The following is a 24133-nucleotide window of genomic DNA, read 5'->3' on the forward strand; positions in this document are numbered from 1 at the left end:
CTAATTTGCAATACAGAGAGAACAGGAAGGGCTTTTACTTTCAAGGTAACTTGACAAAAACAGAGGACTATAAGCAATCTGGAAAGACTCAGTACTATTAAACACAGTGGTTTTCTTTTCCATAGAGTGAAAACAAGCAATGCAAATGCAAAACAAGATGGTGGTCTATTTTTATCATGCTTGTATAACAAGGTTTTAATATTATTTTTGCTTCTAACGAAGCACACTATACTAATGCCCAATGGAAGGTATGTGATTAAAATTCATTGAGAACAGTGACAATCTAAAGAAACCTGTTTCAGAATAGGCTGTCAACAATGACAATGACAAAGAGGCACAAATGCCAGTGAATCCCTCTCCAGATGACTCCTGAACACAGATGTATTTAAGTTCCAATTTTTGAGTCATAATACAAAGTATAACTAAAACACCTCAGAGACTTAACTAATACAGCTTCAAAATGGGGGTGGGAAATAAAAGATTCAAAGGTAGGGAAGGGAAAAATGATTTCCCGTGTGAACATCTTGTTAAACATCACTAAGCAATGAGAAACATAGCAATGAGAAACATAGTCTGTCCCACATAGCACGGACTGCAGAAATGAGAAAGCAGAGAGATGGAGAGCCGGCTGGCAGGAGACACGTCTCTGAGGTACTGGAGTCAGGAAGCCGAAATCCCCGAAGAGGAGGCTTTGCCGCTGCGATGCTGTGCCACGCGTGCTAGGATTTTGGCCTGGCGCACAACGCAAACAAGACTTTGGCGCACGTCAGCGTGCTCCACCAAACCCCATCAAGCCTGAGAGACCCTCTGACAATCGCCAACGGCTGTTTCAGCGCCTGGCCTGTTGCCTCAAGACATCTAAGCGACAAAACCCTCCGCAGCAGCCAGCAGCGCTTTCCCCCAGCCCCTGCAACCTCCGCAAGTGCCGGCGGCGGCCGCGGCGACCCGGTTCGCGGGCGCTCCCGCCCTGGCGCTCCGCCTCCCTCCGCGGCCCGCAGGGAGGCCGTCCCAGACAAGGGGGCTGCTGCCCGAGGGGCGGCTCGCAGACCCGCGCTGTCCTCCCGCCCAACCCCGCCGAAGGGACAACCGCGCTCCCGCCGCTCCCAGCGCTGCCCACCCCAGCCCGGCGCCCTTGCCGCTCCGTCCCGCCCACGCACTGCGCATGCCCGCACCGCCCGCCGGCGGAGGGGCGCGCCTGCCACTGCGCATGCGCAGGCCCTCCGGGCATGCTCTGTGGGCCGCGGGCGCGCGGTGCGGGCGGAAGTGGGGTGGCGGCGGCGCCGCGGCGGCTTTTCCCCTCGGCGCCCGGAGAGAGGTACCGGCGGGCCGGGTCCCGGCGCAGCGGGGTGGGACCTGTGCGGGAGCAAGGGGCGGCAGGGCTGAGGGGAGGGAGGGCGGCCCGGCAGCGGAAGAAGGGCTTTTGCAGCCCGGAGGTGTCCGGCCGCCTCTGCCTGGAGCCTGGGCCGCTGCCGCGCTGGCCAGCTGGCGTCTGCCCGGGCTTGCCAGCCAGTGTGCAGCCTGGAGTCCCCTGCGCCCCTCTCCCTGCCCTGCCGCCGCCCTGCGCACCGTCTGCAGGGGAGACTGAGCCCCTGCTGTGGCAGACGGTGCCTCAGAGGGCGAAAGTGTCTTTCTCTCGTAGTACTGCTGTTTGAGCTCTGTGCAGGCACTGAGTAGACATTATTATTACTATTAGTAGTAGTAGTAGTATTGTTAATACATCTAAGCTAATATATGTAAGCTCTTGCTTTTAAAGATTTCAGCTTCTTGCAATTGCTGTAGAGACTGTCTGAAGTAACTGCAATTCACATCCAGAAAGGATCTGCTCTGCATCACTGTCCTCCTGAGGTACAGACCTCGTTTTGCAGTGAGTGGCTGCTTTCTCACACTGAAATTGTGTGGTGATATGAGGCAGTGTAAGGGTTCATTCAGAGCTTTCCCCATCTGATAACATTATGTGAAGTTACGGCCTCTTCTGCCGCATCTCCAATTAGTAAATTCTAAGTTTAATAAGCCAAGGTAAAGGAGTCTGATATTGTGTGTGTGTGCCTCTCTCTCTTTTTTTTTTTTTTTGAGACTTCTAAGTGTATATTTATGAAAGGATCTGTAAGTACCAGCAGCCTTATTAGCGTTAGGATGTTTAGGTTTGTGGTCAAAAGATATGGACCAGGAGACCTGTATCAGCAGCAAGCTGAAGGCTTGTACTTAAGGGAGCAAAACGAGTCACACTGCTGTCTTAGTTTCTCTTTCTGTCTTAGTTAATTGATGTGGTGTTTCCCCTCCTTAGGATTCTCAAAGAGATCACAGGTTACAATACTGGATTGTATTCTAAAATTTTTAAACTACATACTTTGTTCTTCATGAATAGTCCTATTGCTTTCATTAAGATGAAGACTAATCTTGTCACTGCTTGTGGGATCAGCTTAAATTGTAGTTTTGTGCTTACTGTCTTATTTAGTGGTGTAAATGTTCATTTTTTTAATGAGAAAATTGAACAGAATCTATATTAATATGAGTGCATGGGTGTGTCTACATTTGTGTGTGCTTTTAAAGTGAAGCATTATCTAATTGAGAGTTGTTTTATTTTTTTCATAACCCCAGATATTACATTGACTAATACATTTGTTTATAGGAGCTTCAGAAATCTACCATATTGACTGACCATATTGATATATGCTGATGGCTGTTTTTTCATTCTTTGGGATGTTTTGGCAAGGTTTCCTCCAGAGATTCTCTCTGTTTTGGAGAATGGCTTTATGTACTTCTCTGCAAGTAGCACCTGCTTTTATGGATATGGAATCTCCTCCTGTGTCTGACTGCTACAGCCTCCTTGCCCCAAAATGGCATTAATCACCTTTATGGCATTAATGTATCACTGAATTATTTCCTGATTATCGAGAAAGAAGTAATCTTCCCAACTTATCTCTCACTTCTTTAGATTTCTTTTTTTTTTCTCCTCCATAGCTAATTTCTTCCTAGTTGCTTGAAAAAAAATTACATTCTGTAACACCCTTCAGAGGAATGGAGATTGCAGTAGTCAATTGTCAGAAAAAACACATTTAGAATACTCCTGCCTGCCTAAAAGCTTTTTCTTGTCCGTTAGTTGTCGTGATAGCAAAGGTTAGGACACAATATTGTGTATCTTTGGTTTGAACAGGAAAGGCTAGAATATTGAGTGGATCAGAGTAATGTGGATGAAAAGCTGTTAACTGTTTGCTTTCCTGTGCACTGGACTGAGGTACTATTATGATAAGCCATACTAGAAAAGTGAATCCAACTGCTGATAACTTCTTTCCCCTTGAAGTTAATTCTGGTGCCAAGATAGAGGTTATTAATATGCTTATTTTTCAGCCTTGTTCTTTTCAGAATTAAGGGCAATTGAATGCTTCAAACTTCCTCTGTTTACAATGTAGCTGTACTGTACTTCATTTATCTTCTGAATTTTTTGCACAATGAACTAAAAATGGTAAAACTTGCCTTTCAGCTTATTATTTATAATTTATGGTACTATTAGGAGCTCAATTTGATTTTTTTTTTATATGTATTTTGATGAATTGTCACTGAAGGGGATGGCAAAATCATGATATTTCAGAGAACTAGACATGGAAGACAAATATGATGGACCTATTCAGGGAAAAAAGGCAAAGGGGAAAAAGTCTTGTTTTATAGTCTCCTTGTCCTCTTTTCCAACAAATGCTTGTTTCTCTTGATGGGGGGAGGAGAAGTGGTGGGAGGAAACAAGACTTTAAATGTGACTACCTTTAAATATCCTTTTTTCCTTATATTACTCGGTCCTTCCTTGTTTGTCCTTAAATATACGAGACCTATGGGTCATCATTCCACTGCCAGTGAACTGAGTCGTCTTTCTGATTTGACATCATCTATGAAAGTTCAGTTGCTCTTCATTGAATCCCAGACATTCTCCCTTCTCAAAAAGAAAATGACTCGTATAGCAGATCTAATTTGAATCCTGTTAAAACTAATCATTGGCTATAAGAATTCAGCAACTTGCGTGTTCAGAATGTATGTGGAGTGATCCCCAGTTCTACCAGGAAATCAAATTGAAACCTCTGTCATAGCTAATAAAAAGTTTTGCACTGCTAAAATGTTCCCAGTATAGGCAAATTGTTTTCTGGTGAACTGTGGTTTAAGATGGCTTTAATGGTTTTAGAGTACATGTTAATTTTCCCCAGACAGTAAGGACAGCACTGTTGCCAAACATTTCTGTGGTTCTCTAGTGGACTGCAGTAGACTGTTCCACTGTTAGAAACTTAAAAGTCTAGAAAATTAGTAGATGGAGAATCAAGTTTAAGGCAGAGCAGCAGACAATTTCAGGGCCCATAGCCATCCTCAGTCTTATATTTCACTTGCTTAGGCAAGTGGTATATATTGCTTTCTCTTCTCCCAGGGTGTTATTTTGGGGTTCTTACAGAAGGAATAATCTTTCATGTAATTCTTTCATTACTAAAATTATTAAGCTTTTTGGTCAGACTCTCCATGTTCTTGTCACTCTCAGCTATTGGAAACCAAAGTGTTGTAGGTCCCCCTGCCTTCAGAGACCTTCTCTTCCTTCCACTGTGCGTGTTGTGCTCCCAGCCTCTCTTTCTGCTATTCAAGCAGTGTTCCATGATGCTGTCTACCTTTCTTGCAGGCTCCTTGTTTTTATGCCAGCATCCCCTATGAATAGCTCCATTTATGCCACTTACAGACTTGATCAGCAGAATGAAATTGGAATGATTCTTGTCAGTTTTATGCAGTCACCCTTTGAGAACAGCAGAGATACTTGACAGACTTGTTATTTTCACTTAGCTGCTATTCAGGAAAGCTGTAAACACCAGGGAGAGCACTAAAGATGTCTGCCTGGGAAGCCAATGTTGTATCTTTTTTGGAAAATTTGGTCTTGCAGCTCTCAGAGCTGGATACCCATGTCTTTGATTTTTAATTGCTGAGAACCAAAATCTGGGAGCTTTGGTGGTTAGAATTTAAAGATACATGACCTGATTTTTCCTATCTACAGAAGTTTAAGATCTGAAAAAAATCTTATTTCTAACTCTGTTATTTATATGGATTTCCTAAATTGTGGAAGTATACAGTAGGCAAGTAGTGTAACATGCAAGCCACTTACCAAATTTACAGATAATATCCAGAATACAATCACTGTGTTCACTTGTGTCAGGTGCATTTACTTGTAGGTACATCTTATACTGGTTTCTGACCAAATATTTCTTGATGATGTGATTTTTTTTTTTAATTTACATTTTTAAAAGTTACTGTAAGCTGTGCTAGACTCAAGCTTAGAAGTTTGAATGTAATTTCTAGTTTGTGTAGACTGAAGTTTTATAAATGTGGCTATGTTTACATGATAATTCATGTGCGGGGGGGGAAAAGCATCTTGTTTTGTCTTTTTAGATAAGATACACTGTAATGACCTAGTGGTGGTTTAGTTTAGAGTACAGAACTTCTGTTAATACCTGCCAGAGGCATTTTCTATGGGGGAATACTGTTCTTTAAAAAATAACAACAAAATAAAACTTTATGAAATCATGTTATTTGCACCAAAACTTACTTGAAAATCAAGATGGTGATGACATTCTATTAGAATGCAAACAGAATACTTTGTTGAGTTTTTTTTTATTTGGAGTGATCTTTTTTCACTTTTTTTGTGCATAGGTTATTTTTTTAACGTTGGATTGAAAAAAGGATAGTATTCCTACTTTTCCATGCTATAACATTGTGAACAATTCAGAACTTATCTTTTGAGTTTTGTTTGCAGGGAATTTGAAATCAGTGTTTTGGGTTTTTTTATATGTGGCTTAACAGCAATCTGGAAATGCTTTGCGCACTGGAATTTCGATTTTGTGCAAAACCCATAGTTATGGTCCCCCAAGAGCTGCCTGATTGCAAGCATGGGCAGGACCTACTGCATCAGCTTATGTAGAACTCCTTCCTTTGTAACCTCGAAGGCACGTGTAGAACATTTGTCCCACTGAAATAATCAATGATGGCCTTTCTTAAATGAAAACTGTAGAATTTGAGGGTAGTCATCTCAAAGAGATGAGTTTTTAAACCTAAGTTCCTCTCTTTCTTTTGATTTAGCAGTGATCTTCAAATCATAACAAAATGCATCTTGCTGTTAAATATCTTTGTGGAGAAAAAAAGAGAAGTGTGTTTAGTTGCTCAGTTATCTTGGGGTACAGAAGTAAGAGTTGATTGTGTTGGAAATATGTGTAGCTTCCTATAATGTTGCTGGCTGAAGCAGTGTTGCTGATTAATTTTGAAGGTGTTTACTCAATTGTTTCTAGCTGGAATAGATCAGCTGCTCCACCTCCCTGGAATATAGTGTGAAGTGGGTATTTTCAACTGAAAAGTTTTGCAAGACTTCTAGTTGCCTTTGCACTAGAGGCTTGAAATCCTAGTAAGCTAATGACAATGCTGTCTTGGTTCATGTTTGAAAGCATTCAGATACCTGCATTGTTTTGGCATTTACCCTTAAGTTCAGTTAAGTGGTGTTTTATAATGTAAGGAATTCTATATAACTACTGACTAATAGCTCACTAGTTAGAGCAGTAAACAGAGATGTAAGAGACTTTGCATGTGGCATTTATGGCATTTGCTCTTCCTTCAGCTGAAGTAGAAATTAAAACCTAAATCTGGTGTCCTACCTCTTAATTGCATGCATAACAACAGTCATGCCTTATGCTTACTCCTTTCTCAGTGGTCTTTGATAAATTTAAACCAGAGCTCTGTCTCAGTTGCTATGTGATATCTCTAAACAGGTGTTACTGAAAAATACTTGCACATAAATGCAACTTCAGATACATTTTAGAGTTCTTCACCCTAGATTCCCTTCTTGCTTTCCTAAGGTCATCTTTGAAGGAGAAAACATTAATTCAGTTTTTAAATTTCATGGCATGTGTTACTGTGGAGCACAAGGGCATGTGCAATTTCTGTTAATACAATGAAAAGATAGTGTTTAAGGCTCACCTAGTCAATTACCTTATCTTATTTTAGTATGATGGCACATTGTGGTTATTTTCTGTGCAAACTTGGTTTGCTTACCTTCAAGTAAGGTTAAGATTAAAAATAGAATACTTGCATCTTTTCAAAATGTTAGGTCAGTTTTGACCTAATGTAAAAATAAACACATATTTCCACTTGTCAGTTTCTAACTGCTTGGTCGTTCCATGATTTTAGACTTGCCATAGATCTAGCAGCTTGATTTTTTTTTTAATTAGTCTTTGTTTTCTTTTAATTGGTTTGCACATGTCTCTTCTAAAAAAAACAAAACAAAACAAAAAAAGCAGCCTTTTATTTTGTGAAATGTAGATGTGTTCAACTGTGCTTAGCTGACAGCATTAGTCAGACTTACCTATGCTTAAGTATCTTCTTGTAACTTCAGAAAGGATGTTTTATTAATTCTTACAGCAAATAATGAATAATATCAATATAATAATAAAGAAATAATAGAATGAACAGAAAATAATTCAGCAGACATATACTGGCATGAGTAGAAATTACACATTCTTATTCTCTTCACTTAGACTGTGTAGACTTCAGCCTCATTTAATGTAGGCCATCAAAATCCTGGTCCAGATATGCAGTTAGCAATTTTCTCTTGAGTGTTTTTTTTTCCTCTTTTTTTTCTTCAACTTTAATATTGCAATGTATAATAAACCTTAATTCGTCCCTACAAGTCTGAAAGATGAGATCCTGTTCCAAAGACATCAATGAAAAAAATGCACGTTTAATCTAGGCCACTACTATGACATTAATTTGGCCTTTATTTTTGTTTTGTATTTATTTTCTTTATAGTGGTTTATGCAGGATTCAGTTTTCATTGACATTAACATGCATTAGCACTGAGCTGTTCTGCAAATATTGCTCCCAGAAAACAAAAGCTAGGTAGTCCGATTAAAATTGAGTTACCTGATTTAATGAGAATTTATTTCCAGATTACCATCTTTCTAGTGCACTGCATAACGAGAAATTCAGTCGAAACTCTCATCCAAGTAAGTGTACAAATGAGAAGTCAAGCTTTAACAGCATTTTGCTTTTAACATTTCTGAATGTTATGCTTGACTTCGCAGTCCTAGTCCTATTTTAATTTAATAAATTAAGACAAGAAATAAGTAATAGAAATTAAGTTGTGTAGAAGAATAACAGGAAACTCAGTGTGGTTCTCATCAAGACTTCAGTCTGTAGTAAAATACCTGTTTTAACACAGATATCCATTAACTGAGCTATTGAAATAGCTGTAATAACTCAAACAGTGGTAGGTCTCTTAACATTGGCAACTTGAGAGGTTTGACATGCCCAGTAATCATGCAACTTCAGTGCTATTTGTTAAAACTTTCAAACCCTCAAGATGTCAGGTTTTATTCCCCAGTCAACTGGGTGCTGGAAGTGAGCACTGATTACTAAATACTTGCTCCTACCTGCTCCTACCATTGATCTGTGTCCTATTGTGTATCCTATAGGAAACATTTTAGAGGTTATAGACAATCAATACCTTGCAACTTCATTCAGCTCTCAGCTCATTGTGGTGAAGGTACGTGGGGAAGTTGTGGCAGGACTGAAAAATATGTCAGATATGAAGTTGACACGCCTTGATTCTCCTCTCCACCCTCACATCCTCCCAAAAAGCCAGCCTTGAAACCCAAAACTAAACTTGGTTAAAAGCCTTTACTGCTGAGTTTTTGTGGATATTACTATGTCTTTTATAGATCTTTGGTCATTGGAAGTGGTGAAGGAGGCTACTGAGATTTCAATTAGAGATTTGGGAGCCCTAATAGGAATGTAGCATTCAACTGTTTAATATTGGGTAACCGGCATTTGATAATACTTGAGTTGCATCCCTGTTAAAAATAAATAAATAAATAAATAAAAATAAGAGTTACCTTTTTATGATGCGTTGAAGCTCTCTGCTTTGCTATCTATTCCAGATATTTATTTTCATTGTTTGTGGGTTTTTTTGTGTTGCTTTTAGGAGAGTAAAATTCTTTGTGAGGTAGAAGATTCTCAAAAGCTTATGTAATTAGGCTTGAAGGGTTTTTGTTTTGTTTTGTTTTTAAGGTATAAGCTAACATGCTCTACTTTGCAATTGGGACAAGTTAACATTGTACACATAGATAATTACTGAGCTGAAGGTTGCTAATTTGTGGCTCTGTAACTAATTGTTGTTCAGTTATGTGTCACTATATAAATTCTTACTGCATGTATCCCAGGTAACAAACTTTTTGAGCCATCTCTCTTCTTAGTAGTCAGCTGCTTAAATTTATTTATTGGTATTTGGTAAAGTATGCCTGTTGTTCAAAATGTAAGGTATTTTGAGTAGTGGGTATCTTCTCTGTTGTAAGACCTCCTTATTTCATTAACACTGGGGAGGAAGTTACGGAAAAATGAGTTGCGCTCTGGCTTATATTGTATATAAGAGGAATATATAAGGTAAGCAGGTAAGATGCATGGCACTGTGGCCTTGCTATTCTCCTATTACTGGGTCTTCTGAGTTCTTGCTGCTATTTTGGAATAGATGAAGGAAAGTTTTCAAAGTCTAAGTTACAATTAAAAAAAAAAAAAAAGATCCTCAAGTCAGGCAATAATGTTTTTCCCAAGTGAGGAAACATTTATCAGATATGCTAGAATGTATTTTGTTTTTTCATGCATACTTTGTTGCTTAGATACACTAGCTTAAGAAACCAGAGGTTGTTTTGGTTACCACTTTTTTGCTCTTAAATGTTAACAAATGAGTTGATATCACTAGTGAAAGGTTATTTAGCCCTTTAAGGATTAAAGGTATAAAAATAACGTATATTATGGCCAAGTTTTTATTTGCTCCTGTTCATTACAAACTAAAAGCTGGACAAGCAACTGGTAGCAAATCCTTCCTCATTAATGAATCATTGTTGAGCTGAGTCAAGGTATGTAAACTGGAAGATAAGAGAAATGCAAAATCCAGCCCTCTTAAGTATAGTTGTTTTGGCTGAGAGATCCTTGAATGAAAGTATTTTATTTTATAGATTTCTCATTACTGAAAAGGAATTCTTGATAATATCTGTCAGACAAGAATAAAAGTGCTAGACAGTTTCTTGCAATCTGGGAAAGGAGAAAAAGAGGAGTTACTCATAATAAGAGAAATAGTCATGTAATGAGTGGAATCAGCTATCTTGGAGTGACAATAAGGTAGAATTTTGTAGGTAGATTTGCTGTTGAACTTTGTTTGTTGAAGTATTTCTAGAATATTACTAAGTGCCTGCACCTTCATGCATTAACTTATGTTTACAACTTTCAATCCAATGGTCTTTTCATTTAGCATGGCTTTCCATTCATGCTTTAATTGTAACTGAATACTTTGTAAGGATTCAGTCTCTCTAGCACTGAAAAAGCACTTCTTCTGAACTGAAATAAAAACATAGTTTAAGTTTTCACTTAGTAAAGTATGAAGTTTTTGTTTCTTCCCAAAGTATAAGAAACATTTTTTTTTCCCGCTGTCATATACAGATTTCTAAAACTCTTTCTGAAATTAGAACTATGGCTGTAACCCTGTCAGATGGGATTTTAGAAACTAGAAAGCATTTTTTGTTTAGTTTATTAAAAATTACTAAAACCAGAAGATTAATACTGTTACTTTTCTGTAGATTAAAATAAAAAACTTAAAAAAAATAAAGCAAAAAAAAGCTCCTCAGGTCCCAAAAGAATGAGATGACCATGTAATGAGAAAATATAGCAATAACTGCTTATATGTAGATCATTTTCTTGCATTTCTCGTTTGTGTAACTTCACTATAACAGACTCCTGTTCCTCTCCTGCCTTTTCATGATAATAACAATGTTGTCAGCAAGAACCTATTTCACTGACTGTTAGCACTGTTAGAACAGTGGACACCACAGTCTCTCTTTTTTTTTTCCCCCCCCCAGATCATTCAGTGTTTAGCATTTGTATGTGCCTATCTTTTTTATTACTTTTTTCTTTTAAAATATTGATCAGCATATGAAGTAATCTCTGTATAAGCAGTATATGTTCATCTTATGTTAATATGGGAGATATTTTTCTTTGATGCAGCCAGACTGTCCTATAGAGAACAGCTTAATGTTAACACTGTTTACCCCATCCTATGGTTAGAGGGTAGGCTCTTTATTATGAGGAAAAATATATACTGGCTGATATGATAAGCTAGATGCAAACTAGCCTTGAATGTAAGATGAGTCTTACTTTTGAAGTGGGGGTTGGCATACAGGGCCATGTTGACTATATTCCTCCTTTAGGAACTGTTATTCCAAATGCAGCAGGTGCCCTCAAAGAGCCCCAGCATGTGTTTCTGGAGATCTGCGGAGGGTGGTGCAACTAATGCCACATGTCACTGCTTCAGACATTGGGCTCAGTATTGGGCAAATAACATCTGTCAAGGCAGCCCATCTGTGATGTGGGCAGCAGTATGGATAGGAGTCCTCAGCTCCAGGATTCTGCTGGGTGACTGGCTTTGTTAACAACTTTCATTATCTTAAGGCTCTTTTACAGCCTTCTGGTTAGTGCTTTCACAGTCTTCCTTGGAAATGAGTGGTAAGTTTAGTTAGTTAACATGCAGTATCTTAGGTATTTTCAGATATTAAATCTTTTTTCTTTTTTTGTTGGGATTGGAGGAAGGATGAGGAAACTTTGACTAGTGCACAGACCAGTTCAGAAGTCAGAGACTTGCTTCATGTGTCATCTCTGCTTCCTTTTCTCCATATTGTTTATATGCTGCACTCTGATTCAGCTCTAGTTGTACTTTAAGATTTCACTTGGCAAGAAACTTCTGGGAAGGACATACAAAATTCTGCTTTGGCTTTGTCATTTAAAGTATTTGCTCAGTTTTTCTTTTTTATATTCATTTCTGTACATAATATTCACACTACTTACATTACTCTTTGTTTCATCAATTGTTTTTAATCATGTATAATGTAGTATTTTGTTGCCTTTTAAAGTGTGATGGAATGTTTGCAAAATAAAGTAGTTTGAGTGGAGGTCTATCTCCAAGCGCATGTTACTTTCTCTCTTCTTTCTGTTCGTGGTACTAAGATATGAGACCAAAGCCTATGAAAGTTTTTAGTCTCGAGTAGTTAAACTCTTTTGTGATGAAATAGACATCCCCTTTTGAGTAAAATTGCAACTTCTAGTAACTCTTTATTGGAACAAGCTGGGTAATTTCAGGACTTTCTTTTTCTTTTTTGTTTAGAGAAAGCAGCAATGCCTGTTCAGTTGCTGAAGATCATTAAAGGAGAATCTGAGACTCCACTACCAAGCCACTTGCAGAAAGAAGATTTAAAGTGCTTGCAAGAAGGATGTGATTATACCAACAAATACTTTCAGGTAACTTGCTAGCAAGAGAATTTTGGTTTACCTTAAGTTTCTTCTGCTATAATTATAAGGCATCTCCATATTCCGATTCAGTTGGAGACTTACTTTCTGTGTGTGTGTGTGTGTGTTTGTGTGTGTATGTACGTACGCATATCTGTTGCATATGTTTAAGCAATGCAAAATGATGGCCCTATGGAACTTCACTGGATTTCTGCTTTTGACATCATTGGTCTGTAATTTTGCCCCCTACTTTTACATTGCTAGAGACGTAAATTTTATAAGAGGTTTTCTTTGTTTTACTTTCTAAACTACAGACCCATATAAAAACACATTAATTTGCGGAAGACTGTGCTGAAAATTGAGGAAACTGGGGGGAGGTTGAGTGATATGTTGTTTAAAAAAATAAATAAATAAAAATCCTGATTTTAAAAAAAAAAAAGGTCAGATCTGTGGGTGGATGACTTTTAAAGGTGTTTTCGTTTCTTGTATGAAGCAATACAATACCCAGTTTTATGAAGAGAGGATTCCATAGCAGCTACATGCACCAAGATACAACTAGTTTTTTTGTTTTTATCATCACTAAGTGTGCATTCATAGTAGTATTTTTTCAGTGACCCAGAAGGTATTTCAGATTGGAGTAAGAAGTAGACACCTAGGTATATGTTTTCAAGTGCAGTCATAGTGTACTAGTGAAGTACAGAAATATTATTTTCATACCCCAAACAAGTACACTCTGTAAAACACAGTGTCAATTCTTGAAATGTTTTTTGGTTGGTTGGTTTTTACATCTGTTAAACTTTTTTGTGAATGTTGCTGAAAATTCTGTTTATCATCTCTGGCACTTGCAAGGCAGGAGATCAACATCATCCCAACTCACCTTCTATCTGTTACAAAAAAAAAAAAAAAAAAAAAAGCAAATTCTGTAGGAATCATTAGGGTGGCTTGAGTCCTTAAAAATGGGAAAGACATTTCAAAAATATGAGCTTTTAAAAATCTAATGACTTGCTGTGGCCAAAAAGAGCAGTTCTGTTTCCCCAGCTGTGTATTCCCAGTTCCAGTGGTAGTGCTTATCTGACTCTGTGATGAGTCCAGTCTGAGAAATAACTTGGCAGAAAGCTATTCATGGTAGTGGGGAGAGGGTAGCATTTGCTGCCCTGGCTCCCTGGACTGGTTCATTGTCGTGTCAGAGAAATGCCAGGAATAGTGCAACTGTGTAAAGCAGAAAGGAGCAGAACTGCCCTTTTTGGAAGCAAACAGCAATAGAGCATAATAGACAGTGGTTTGATGACATAAATGAGAGAGAATGACCCAGCCTCCTTTAGGTCTTGTAAAGGGACAAATGGAAACATCAATAACCAATACAACTAATAAACAATGTTTCTTTTCCTTTGGGTTCAGCTTATAGGCTTTCTTGCTTTTAAGAGCTAATTCTGCAGGCACTCCTGAGGCTGAAATGCAGGAATTCTTGTTCACAGAGAAAATGTTGAAGCAGACAAAAACAGATACTAAATTAGAAAATGTTTATGCCAAAATCAGTGTCTCTAGTAGGAAAGCAGAACAACTAGTGTCTGACTGTGATTTAAAGCATTCATGCACTGTTATAGGTGTATAGACTTTCTTTGTCAGGCTTTTGTCTCATGTGAAGAGAACTTCATGCTGCTGCAAATGTGCATAAACAAGTGACTGTAAAACAGCCTGGCATAAAAACAGGGCAACTGGAGAGCTGATAAAGCACTCACTGCTAATGCACCATTAAGTACTTTGGAGACCCCAGTTCTGCAGGCTGAGCTTGAAGCAGACCTTAAAATGCACTGATGTTAGGTTATCTTAGTGGTAGCACAGCACATCATCACTCGAGAGCTCCCAAAATAGGAATCAGGTCCTACTTTGAGGCAGAAAGAAGGGAGGGAAGGATTCTGTGAAATATGTTCTGGGAAAAAAGCAACAAAAAGCATCCAGGAAACTTCTGTCTGGCTTATGTTTCTCAGTCCTCCCATCTTCTGAAACTTCTTTGCTTTCTGGCATCCCTTTGAAGAACAACATTTCATTTAAATTTGTGGCAGTGTGGCATAAGCAAAGTGCATGGGTCTTCATTTAGATTGTGCTCTAGCTGAAGCTGATGCCTCCTGCCTTTAATTCATCGTCCTTCAGACTTTGCTCTGGCAGCTGAACCAAACCTGAAAATGTGCTGTGATGTCCCAGAGCAGCTGCCTAATCAGCTGCTGGACCAGACGGAGAAATTAGGCTGTGGCAAGAAGGGAGACATTCACTAGAGGAATGGGACATAGGCAGTCTGGGAGTGGGTCTAGTGGCATATGGAAGGAGGAAGATTTTGAAAGAAGTTTGTCTGTGGTTAAAATGAGCAGTGCAGGATTTGTGGGGGAAGAGCGAGTTTAAATAGGGCTAAGGCAGGTTTTGCTGGAGACGGAAGCCCAAGTATTTTAGGTGTATTGAGAAAGGATTAGGCAAGGTGGCTTTTTTTCTGATGAGGAAGAGAACTAGAGAGCAGGTGTTTGGAATACAGAGGAAAACAGGGTGAGCCAGACTATTATAGAGATGAACATGGTCCCAAAGTTGGAAAATAGCAGGATGGAGAAGGGAAAATAAACAACTACAAATGGTTAGAAAGCAGAGTCCCTAGCTCATGAGTGTATTCTGTTTTCAAATAGCATGCTTGTGCAGATTGAAATTTCGTTAGTAAGGGGAAAAAAAGTTCACAGTTTTGCTGAGGTGACTTTGCTTTATTACAGACTTTCATACAAGAAAATTGTGTAATATTTGGTTTACTCAGGAATACAGTTCAAGAGAAACAATCTCAGCAAGAACAATTATGTACTAATACTTGAAATTTTAAACAAAGCTATAATTTAGAAAATGAGTGGAAAACCTTTGTTTAAGTATTTGTAGACATTTCAGAACATTTCTGAAGCTTTATTCTGTGGATGCTGATTGTTAAAATAAATATTTGATACTTAAGTCTCTCCACAAAACTCATCAATCTTCCCTGTGAAAAGTAGGCATTTAGCTGATTAAAAACATATGGTCATAGATTTTGACCTTCATTTTGGTCTAAATGAAGCATTACTAATGTCTCAGAAACAATAATGCAATGTGGTACATCTTAAATACCATTCAGCGTGGGCTTTTTTTTTTTTTTTTAGTGTAATAAAATTGAAATATGTTGGGGATTGGAAAAGGAGGATTTGTGGGAATTTTAGTAATTCATCATAAAATAGATATTGACTTTTATTTGGATTCCTTTGCAGCCAGCATGTTGTAGCCCTGATTTTGCTCTTAAAAGCATCTATGATAACAGTTTACTGCTATGTAGTTTATCCTAACTTGGTTTAAGAGGTGGTAATTCTACAGAGTGACTTGATAGCTGTCTCCATTTATTAATTCTCTTTACTAACATTTAAGTCAAGCTGTCTGTGGAATACGTGTACTGTAAGACCACTATGATTTACCCGCCTATTTTCTTAATGTTTGTTTTGTGTGTTTATAGACACATTGTTCCTCCTGTATCTGTACCAGAACACTTTTATTTTCTGTGCTATACTGCTTGTATAATTCTCTTGAACAGTTTTAGGGGTTCAGTTTTCAAATGTTTGCGTTTTTTTTTCTCTTTTGAACCAACTTCCTCTCCCCGCCCCCCCCCCCCGAAGGTTAATGATGTTTTACCTGCCATACTCTGTAGGGTTACATTTGACTGACATTTTTTGTCACTGTTAACAAAGAACCTTTTCTGATGAGATGCCGTGTTTCTAACAAAACACATTTGTTCCAAAGAGATGTTAACATAACTGGAATTGCAGGCCAGTGATTTTGCCTCACTAAAAATTGAATTTCATTATTAAGAGAATTCTTTAACATAGCTAATAGAACATTTGTATCTTTTACAGCGTTTGTATTATCAACAAATTCACAGACAAACTGCAGTTTCCAGCCTGTGTAATACTGGCTTGTTCTCCCAGCTATACAGATTTTTTTTCCCCCCACAAATTATTACTTATCTTCATATGCATCTTTTACCTCTTGATTCTGATTTTGTTTTAATATATATGTTGTAATCCTTTGCCAGTACTTCTGGAGAAGTCTGCCATATCTTTTAAGATTTTGATTGTCCCACCTTTTAGCCTTTGTATATTAGCATACCTGGTAAAGCTTACTTTGGTAACTACTGTTTAGTTGTGTGATCTAAGCTTGTTAGCTAGTCAGTAGCATCAAAATAGTATCTGCTGGTAATATTTCATGCAGAGATATTGCTCTTCACATCTGTCTTGAACAGATTTTTTTATTATTATTATTACAATCCAGATGATAATTTGTGCTAATCACTTTAAGTCAACCTTTTCTTTTTTCTTTTTTTTTAATTTATGGACATTTCAGCTGTAGTCAGTGTTTCAGTAACTTACATAGGTGTGTAGACTTAGTTTACATTTTTTTTTTCTTTTTAGGGAACAGTTGTTCTTTCCTACCCATTAACAAAACTCAGAGATGGGACAGACTTTTTCAAGGTTGTTCTTCAAGGTATTGCATTTACATTAAAAATTATTGTCGTTGAACTCAGCACTTTTTTAATGCCATGCTATTAGATCACTAGTACGTGCTTTTTTAGTGTTCAGTAAAATGTACGTATTTTAAGTGTTCTGTAGCATATTCTGTGTTAGTCTGTAAATATTCTGTCAATTCCCTGTAAAAATGTATTATTTTAAGTTTATACCAGGTAAGTTACTGGAAGCAAGGTCTTCGTATTTCAGTAGACTTCCTATTGCAGAACTTTTAAAAATATTGTCCTGGAAATGCATTATCTATGTGTACAGCTTTGATAGCATGAAGGACTAAGAAAAATACACGCTTAATCAGTTTCTGAAACAATAACAGCTAGAAAACTGTTTTAAAATCATTTAATTTCTGCTTCAGTCCCCCCACCCCCAGTCCCAGGAAAATATCACACTTGACACATCTAAATCCTGGATTATCTCCAGATTATATAGTACAACAATATGTTCTGTGTTAATAATAATAATAATAAAAAAAGAAATCAGACATGACTGGATAGTATTTCCTTGCTAACATTGTACATTGAATTGTCCAAGTAGGAATTTTTGTCATTTTTATTTAATGTACAGTGATGCAGTGTGTGTTCACATTTTAAATGGTTATCCTAAGGAGAATATTCTACTTGATTTACCTAAAGTAAGTGCACCAAAACAGTTGCTTAACTATTTTAAAGGATTTTCTGTTTGCAGTTTTGTTTGTTTGTTTTATTTGAATAAGAAATGTTTGGACTCTGTAGAGAAATTTTTTTTGGAAACTCCTTTCCACTGCTGTTTTGTTTTGAAGAAATTATGGTAATTGGAGTAATTTCTGCTTCTTTTTCTAGATTTAAATAACTCATGTTCAAGGATCAACAGCATCAATATTTTAATATATGGAAAAATGGCAGAGGATTGTGCAAAAGTTATACGTCATGGGGTAAAACACTTTCTTCTGGTTTAGTAATTGTTTCTACAGATCTATATTGACTTATTATCTTGTCTTTGTATGACCGTCGCCTAATTTAGAAAATCTGTTCAGTCAGTTTAAATATATCAATATGAACTAGGAAAAAATGTTTGCTTATGCAAATTCTTCTTAACAACAACATTGAAACAAAGTGATTCTTTTTGTCAGTGCTGTTTTGTTTACATAGCAAATAAAAGGTGATGAATATGAATGACTGAGAGGCTGTCCATTTATGTTTATAAGTTAAACGTCTGTTGCCATTTGAGAATATAAATTTTATAGTTGAATTGATTTAAATGGCAGTTACACTAAGTTTTTTTTTTTTAATTATGACTTTTTATTGCAAAAATGGTGGACTAGTGCATTTACAAAAATTTAGGAGAGGATTTACTTAGAGACTAATACCTACATTTAGCATTTATACAACACTGTATGTAATACTTGTGCTCATGAATGATTGTGTTGTACTTAATGTCTAAGCTGTCAGTAGTAAATGCAGATCTAGTTCCTAAGGATTAGAGAGCTGGTCAGCTGAGTTCTTCTCTAGACTCTGATGATATCAATGAGATCTCCATTGCCTATGCTGGCAGTTTAGACATCTGAATTTGGCATTCTGTTGCTTTTGGAAATGTACATGTGTGCATAAGAGATTGTGCATATGAGATAAGGATAAGGGATTTGCACATTTCCTTTTTCTGTTTTTGTAGTCTTAAAAAGTTTAAAACTACATTCACTCTTCTCTCTTTTGGCTGTGTGCTGGCATCTTGATTCATCAGAAATATGAGGTTAGTTTGATAGCTTCAGGGTAAAGCACATTGGCAAGTCAACCTAAGAGTTTCAGTGAGACTGAGTGCTGCGACTAAAGAGAGAAAAAAAAAAAAAAAAGGTGAAAACAACTACCTCAATATTTTTGTACAGATTGCCAATAAGTTTGGTGACATTCCAGTATTAGCCAAATACCAACTTAAAGTTGAGAAAGTATACAATACATTATGATCTTATGTTAGTACTTTATTATCTATGATATAAATTCACACTGAGGATACTGCTAAGGATATCATCTTAAGGATAAATCCTGAGTTTTGCATTGTTTTCTCTTCTCTAAAAAGTATTATAAATGTTTGGCAAATAGTTGAAGAAATTTATTTTAAGTTAGAGTTGTGACTGAGTGTTTAAAAAAAAAAAAAATTGCGGGATCGTGTGCACGGGCGAAATCTTCACACGGTAACAGAAGAAGCACCCTACGTACACATCTTCTTTCTTTGTCATTCTTATCTTGCCTTATTTTGACTTATATAATCTGTGAACTAAAATATTCAAAAATGTTTATTGTATTTTTAACAAATCTATAAAATCCTTCAGAAGTCTTGTTTGACCATGCAATTCGTTGTACCTCCAGGAATTTTTCTGGTATCATTTACCATGTGGTTTCCATCAGGAGATAACTGATTTTGTGTCCCCAACTGAATGGGATACGACTTTGCTTTTAAAGAAAACATTGAATCTAAAACACTTTCTAGCAAAAGGTGGTTGCTCTGACAGATAGTATGGTGACAGGTCTTTGGAAGTATACAATACCTATACAGTGTCTAGTCAATTAAATAGAAAGTCTGCATGACAACAACAAAAAATAATCTATAGGACATTTTTCACCATTTGCATTTAGGATCTCATTCAGCCAGCACAAGTTATGTGAAAGCAAAAAAAAAAAAAAAGAAAAAAAAATTAGCAATCCTGAATGAGGGATTTCACAGATAGAATTATTTCAGAAGAATTCAGCCGTAAGAAATAAAAACTACCTAGATCCTTTTAGTAGAACGCGTTCAGAATTTGTGGTATTAATTTGACCTTGAAATCGATGCATGGCTCTTTTTAGCCCTTTCTGTGTGAGCTTGAGGAAACAATATGGAAGGGCTTTGCACTGGGTGGTAACATCTGGAGGTCAGAGAGTGTTCAATTTGACATTATTCAGTGGATTCTGCTCTAAGTCAAAGCTGTGTTTAAATGTTTGTCATACGCCATGCTAAAGAAAGAAATATGCCTTGAAGATCAGCAAATTGAGTAGGGTGTATTTGGGTCAGATTGCCCCCCTCCCCCCAAACCCTCAGATATTATATAAAACAGGAGATTTGTGAAACTGTATGACAGTCCTTATACAGAATTCCACATAATTTTGGCAATGAGTCCAGGAAAAGAAGTTCTTTAACAAATGTATTCCTAGAAATACAAGCCCCAGAATCATTTTAAAATTAAAGAACTCATGATTTTTAATATCCTGATAAAAATACAAATTTTGAACAAAGCCCTGAGCAGCAATTAGAAGATCAGAAGAATCAGTACCAGAGACCTGCACAGGAAACCACAACGCATAAGCACTAAAATTCAGACAGCCAGAGTGCAGTAGGATCAGCGTTCAGTTTTACCCTGTGATCTGAATCTTCACAGTACTTTTCACATTTCTAAAATGAGATTTTAATTTTGGAAAAATCTGAGTCTGAGGGAATGGAATGAGTTCTGAAACTTGCAAAGTTGCAATTTAGCAGGTATGACATGAAATTCATTCTTAAAAGCAGAAAGTATTGGCCACTAAAGAAGAATAACTCCAGCAAGGTCCAATGCTTTAGTGCTGTTTGCTGCCTACAGTTCCAGACTTCAGTTTTGTAGTTTTCCATACTGTACTTTAACAGCCTTATCTAATTAGCCTAAAGGAGGAAAAAAAAATATATAGTTATTCCATGTTCAAACACTTGAATGACCGTGTTGAATGACCATGTTTTCCCTGTTCTTCCTGTAAGGGTCTCCTGGCTCTCTAACAGAATAACCTTCCATAAAATGTAAAGTTTGCCTTTTCTTTATTGCTCTTTTCTTTTGAATAAGAGAAATAGAATTTCCTTTAGATATTAAAAAACTTTGAATCTTATAGTTTGTATATGCATGCAATGTAATGGTGTTCTGTTTACATGAAAATCTACCTATTTATGTAAATGAATTTAATTCCCAAGCCAATTAGAATAAGAGATCTAATAACTACTCTTAGCTACAGGACATCATGCATGAGCACGGTGAAATGGAAAGGTTATATTTTTGAAACTAATATAGCACTAAATTTCAAAACACTGTACAAACTTTATGTAAATTTTTAGCAGGTTTAGGAACTGGAAGTCAAGACCTGTCCAAGTTGACAGAGAATTAATGACACATCTGAAAAAAAGGCCCATTCTTTTTGCCTACAAAACTATCTTGATTTTGAAGTTAGTGCTTTTCCTCTCATTTGAATTGCACATTCCATTTACACATTTTTTTAAATGTCGTGTTACACATTTCATATTACATGAGAGTAGCCGGCAATGATCTAATGTTACTCAAAAAAAAAAAAAATCCATTGATTATCAGCCTGTGTAAGCACTTGAGCGTGTGCAATTCTAAAGTCTCTTCTGACAAATGAGAACAAGACAAGTTAAGTCAGCTATACAGAGCTCCTGACTCAGCAGCCAAGTTCCAGAATCTCTTGTGCACCAGTAATCTAATAAAGTGCGGAAACAGGAGCAATGTGTAGCAGGGCATGGCTTTTTAGCTTAAGGTTGATTCCACTATTGAAAGAACACTATCAATAGCATCAGCAGCAGTGAGAGCAAATACCTGTACTGTACCTGATTTCTGCAAAACAGCTGAGTTTCCTGCAGCTTGTGTTTTTGTGTGTGTTTCTCTCTGTATCTGAAAAGAATGGAGCAACTTTAATGTATGTTTGTAGAGTGTTTCACATGCAAGGAATGTTAAATTGTCCAATCATTTTGACCCAATTTAACTTATTTGTGTAGCTCCAAGTATGTCTTACACTTAGATGACTTGTGTATTATCTTTTTAGACAGCTGAAATATACATGATGTTTCCATTTATGACACTACATGAAAATCAGCATGCCCTAAGTAGTTTTATCATATATTAAGCTGTCTGTTCAAACTTAAGTTTTTCATAGCAATTTTTTGGCAAATCCTTTAATAACTAAATATATCCCCATCACTTAAGCTAGCAGTCTTTCTTGCACAAAACATTAAGATTTTGGATCTTAAATCATTTAGAGTAGCATTGTCAAATTGCTGAAATAGCAAAAAGAGCTGCCGTAGTGCAATATTTGGCTAAAACTGTCAGCTTTAATCAGAAAACTCTTTTATTTGTTGTAATCAGATAAACACATGAACAAAAGTCATGCAGTAAAAGCTTATGGAAGGGCTTTTGGTACAAGGTCAAGCAGAAAGAGGGCTCTGAGTCTAATATGTTTGTTCTCAGGCAGTCTGCATGAGTGTGAAAGTCTTTTGCAAAAATGAATCACACTAGAACAACTCTGAACCATTCTGGTACCAAAGCAGATAACTACAAAGGAGCTTTACATTGTATCAGAGTGCCCAGCATTATGTTTCTGTTTGGTCATATACCTTGTTTATCATCTCTACTTCCTGAATTTATTTTCAATTTTCTGTCTGTCCATGTCCCCNTTTTTTTTTTTTTTGGTAAGGTTGCTACTGAAAGGGTGAGCTACTGTAGGGACTTCAGTCTTTTACTCCTTAAATCATCCTTTCTCTTCTTCATTCTGTGGTGTCTGAAGAACTTTATATCAAAGCAAAAATACAATGGCAAATACAATTTTTGCATTTCTGTGCCAGAATCTCAAGATTGACAGCACAGAAGTGTGTTATGTCTTTTGCTGCCACTGCAAGGAGAGTATCTTTGAAGTGCAGCTATGATGCAACAAATAAGCCCTGAGAAAGGAATATTTTCTTAGTACTAATTAGATGTGTGATGTTTTCTCTAGCTTAGTTAAGTTTACCCAGGAGAGAGTTGGTCTTTGGTATGTCTGGAAAGTAATTATTCTCTTTCTTTATTTAGTGTGACTGTTCTCCTCCAACCCTTGTCAAAATAGGCACCCAGTCACAGTAGCATCAAGAGTCTGTTAACTTTAGCAGAATCTGAAGAAAAAAAAAAAAAAAATGCTGGGTGCCAACACAGAGTTTGGGAATATGAATTTCATGGGTAGGGGAACTACCTAGAGAAACTTTGTGTCAGTGTTTAGAATATCCTTTTTTTGCTTCTTGAATGTCTTGAGCCTTTAGAGTGAAATGTAACATCACGTCCTCTTTTAAAATAGAGCGCATGATACTCTGTACAATATTTATCATCTATTATATGGTGTTTGTCATCTGTTTACCATCCTGTCTCCATAGGACACCTTTGTAGTTGCTGGATTTAAGTTGGCGAAATCACCTACAGCAAGAGAAGATGGCAGACATGGTTGCGACCTGGAGGTGTCTGAAGAAGCTGGATCAGCCATTTATGTACGTGAGTGTCCAGCTTTCTATTTATCATTTTTTTCTGAATACCATCATTAATCTTTTTCTTTACGAAGAAAAACAATAAAATCTAGTAGAATTTGAAGTATTGAAGATTACTGTAGCATATTCATAAGGAAACTACCTGGTGTGTGTGTGTGTATGCACAATCTTGTAATACCTATCTCCATCCATTTTGTCAAAGTAGTGTAGCTAGAAGTAACATCTATATCATCTCTATGCTGTGGTTGTTGTAGGCATGGGTGTTGTCCTAAGACTCTGAGAGGCCTGGATGAGGAAGGTGAAAATCCTTCCTGATAATACTCTGTGGAGAATAGACCACACTGAAAAATGTTCTGTAGTAGATGACAAACTGAGAGGGAGGACTAGCTATATCTGAGGAGAAGTGCTTTGTATCAAAACATATAATAATGAAGTGCTGGAAGGTGGGGCCAGACCTGGATTATCTCCCTGGCCTCCCAGGTAAATTTCTGCATGTTGAGTGCAGAGACTTGGCCTTAGATAGCTGTAGACAGCCCTTTAGAGTTGTTTAAGTCATTTTGTGCATAACACAACAGTAATGCAGGCAAGGCTGAGGGTGCAAGAGTGGCCTAAAGTCTATCACTTTTAGTTTTCTCTGGGCTGTGAGTTTGTAATTCTTATATCATTATTCTTTGCCTTTTAAAATACATGGATTCCTAGATTCCTAATTTTTAAAAGTGAGATATGCCCCATATTTGCTGAAGAAAATATATGTCTTTTAGTACTATTCTCATATAAATACTGCTGATCTTAAATGCTTCTGTCCTTTGAGATATGGGAGTGGTGTTTACCCTGTTCTGCTGTTACTTCTATTTGTCTCCGGTAATATGTCAGCAGTGCATGTATTTGTGGCCGTCAGGTCTTTACCTTCAAGAAATGTTTACTACCCTTTTTAAAATGTAAACAGTACTTTTTTTTTTTTTTTTTTT

General features: G+C 37.1%; 1 protein-coding gene across 8 annotated transcripts in view; it reads left to right on the forward strand.

Moving 5' to 3' along the window:
• The first annotated feature begins 1250 nt into the window (after positions 1–1250).
• POT1 (protection of telomeres 1) overlaps positions 1251–24133 on the forward strand; it is an 82644-nt gene continuing 59761 nt past the window's right edge. For 3 of the 8 annotated variants that reach the window (XM_026066940.1, XM_026066942.1, XM_026066944.1), the window contains exons 1-5: positions 1251–1315; positions 12209–12342; positions 16788–16860; positions 17717–17808; positions 23058–23168. In XM_026066940.1, coding sequence (XP_025922725.1) covers positions 12220–12342; positions 16788–16860; positions 17717–17808; positions 23058–23168 — 399 coding nt within the window. In that variant the 5' untranslated portion in view covers positions 1251–1315; positions 12209–12219. Of the gene's footprint in view, positions 1316–1755; positions 1846–12208; positions 12343–16787; positions 16861–17716; positions 17809–23057; positions 23173–24133 lie in introns of those variants that run through there. The other 5 variants (XM_026066941.1, XM_026066943.1, XM_026066945.1 and 2 more) reach the window with 5 other exon arrangements.

This window comes from Apteryx rowi, unplaced genomic scaffold (assembly GCF_003343035.1).
Source record: "Apteryx rowi isolate R43461 unplaced genomic scaffold, aptRow1 scaffold_250, whole genome shotgun sequence".
NCBI lineage: Eukaryota > Metazoa > Chordata > Aves > Apterygiformes > Apterygidae > Apteryx > Apteryx rowi.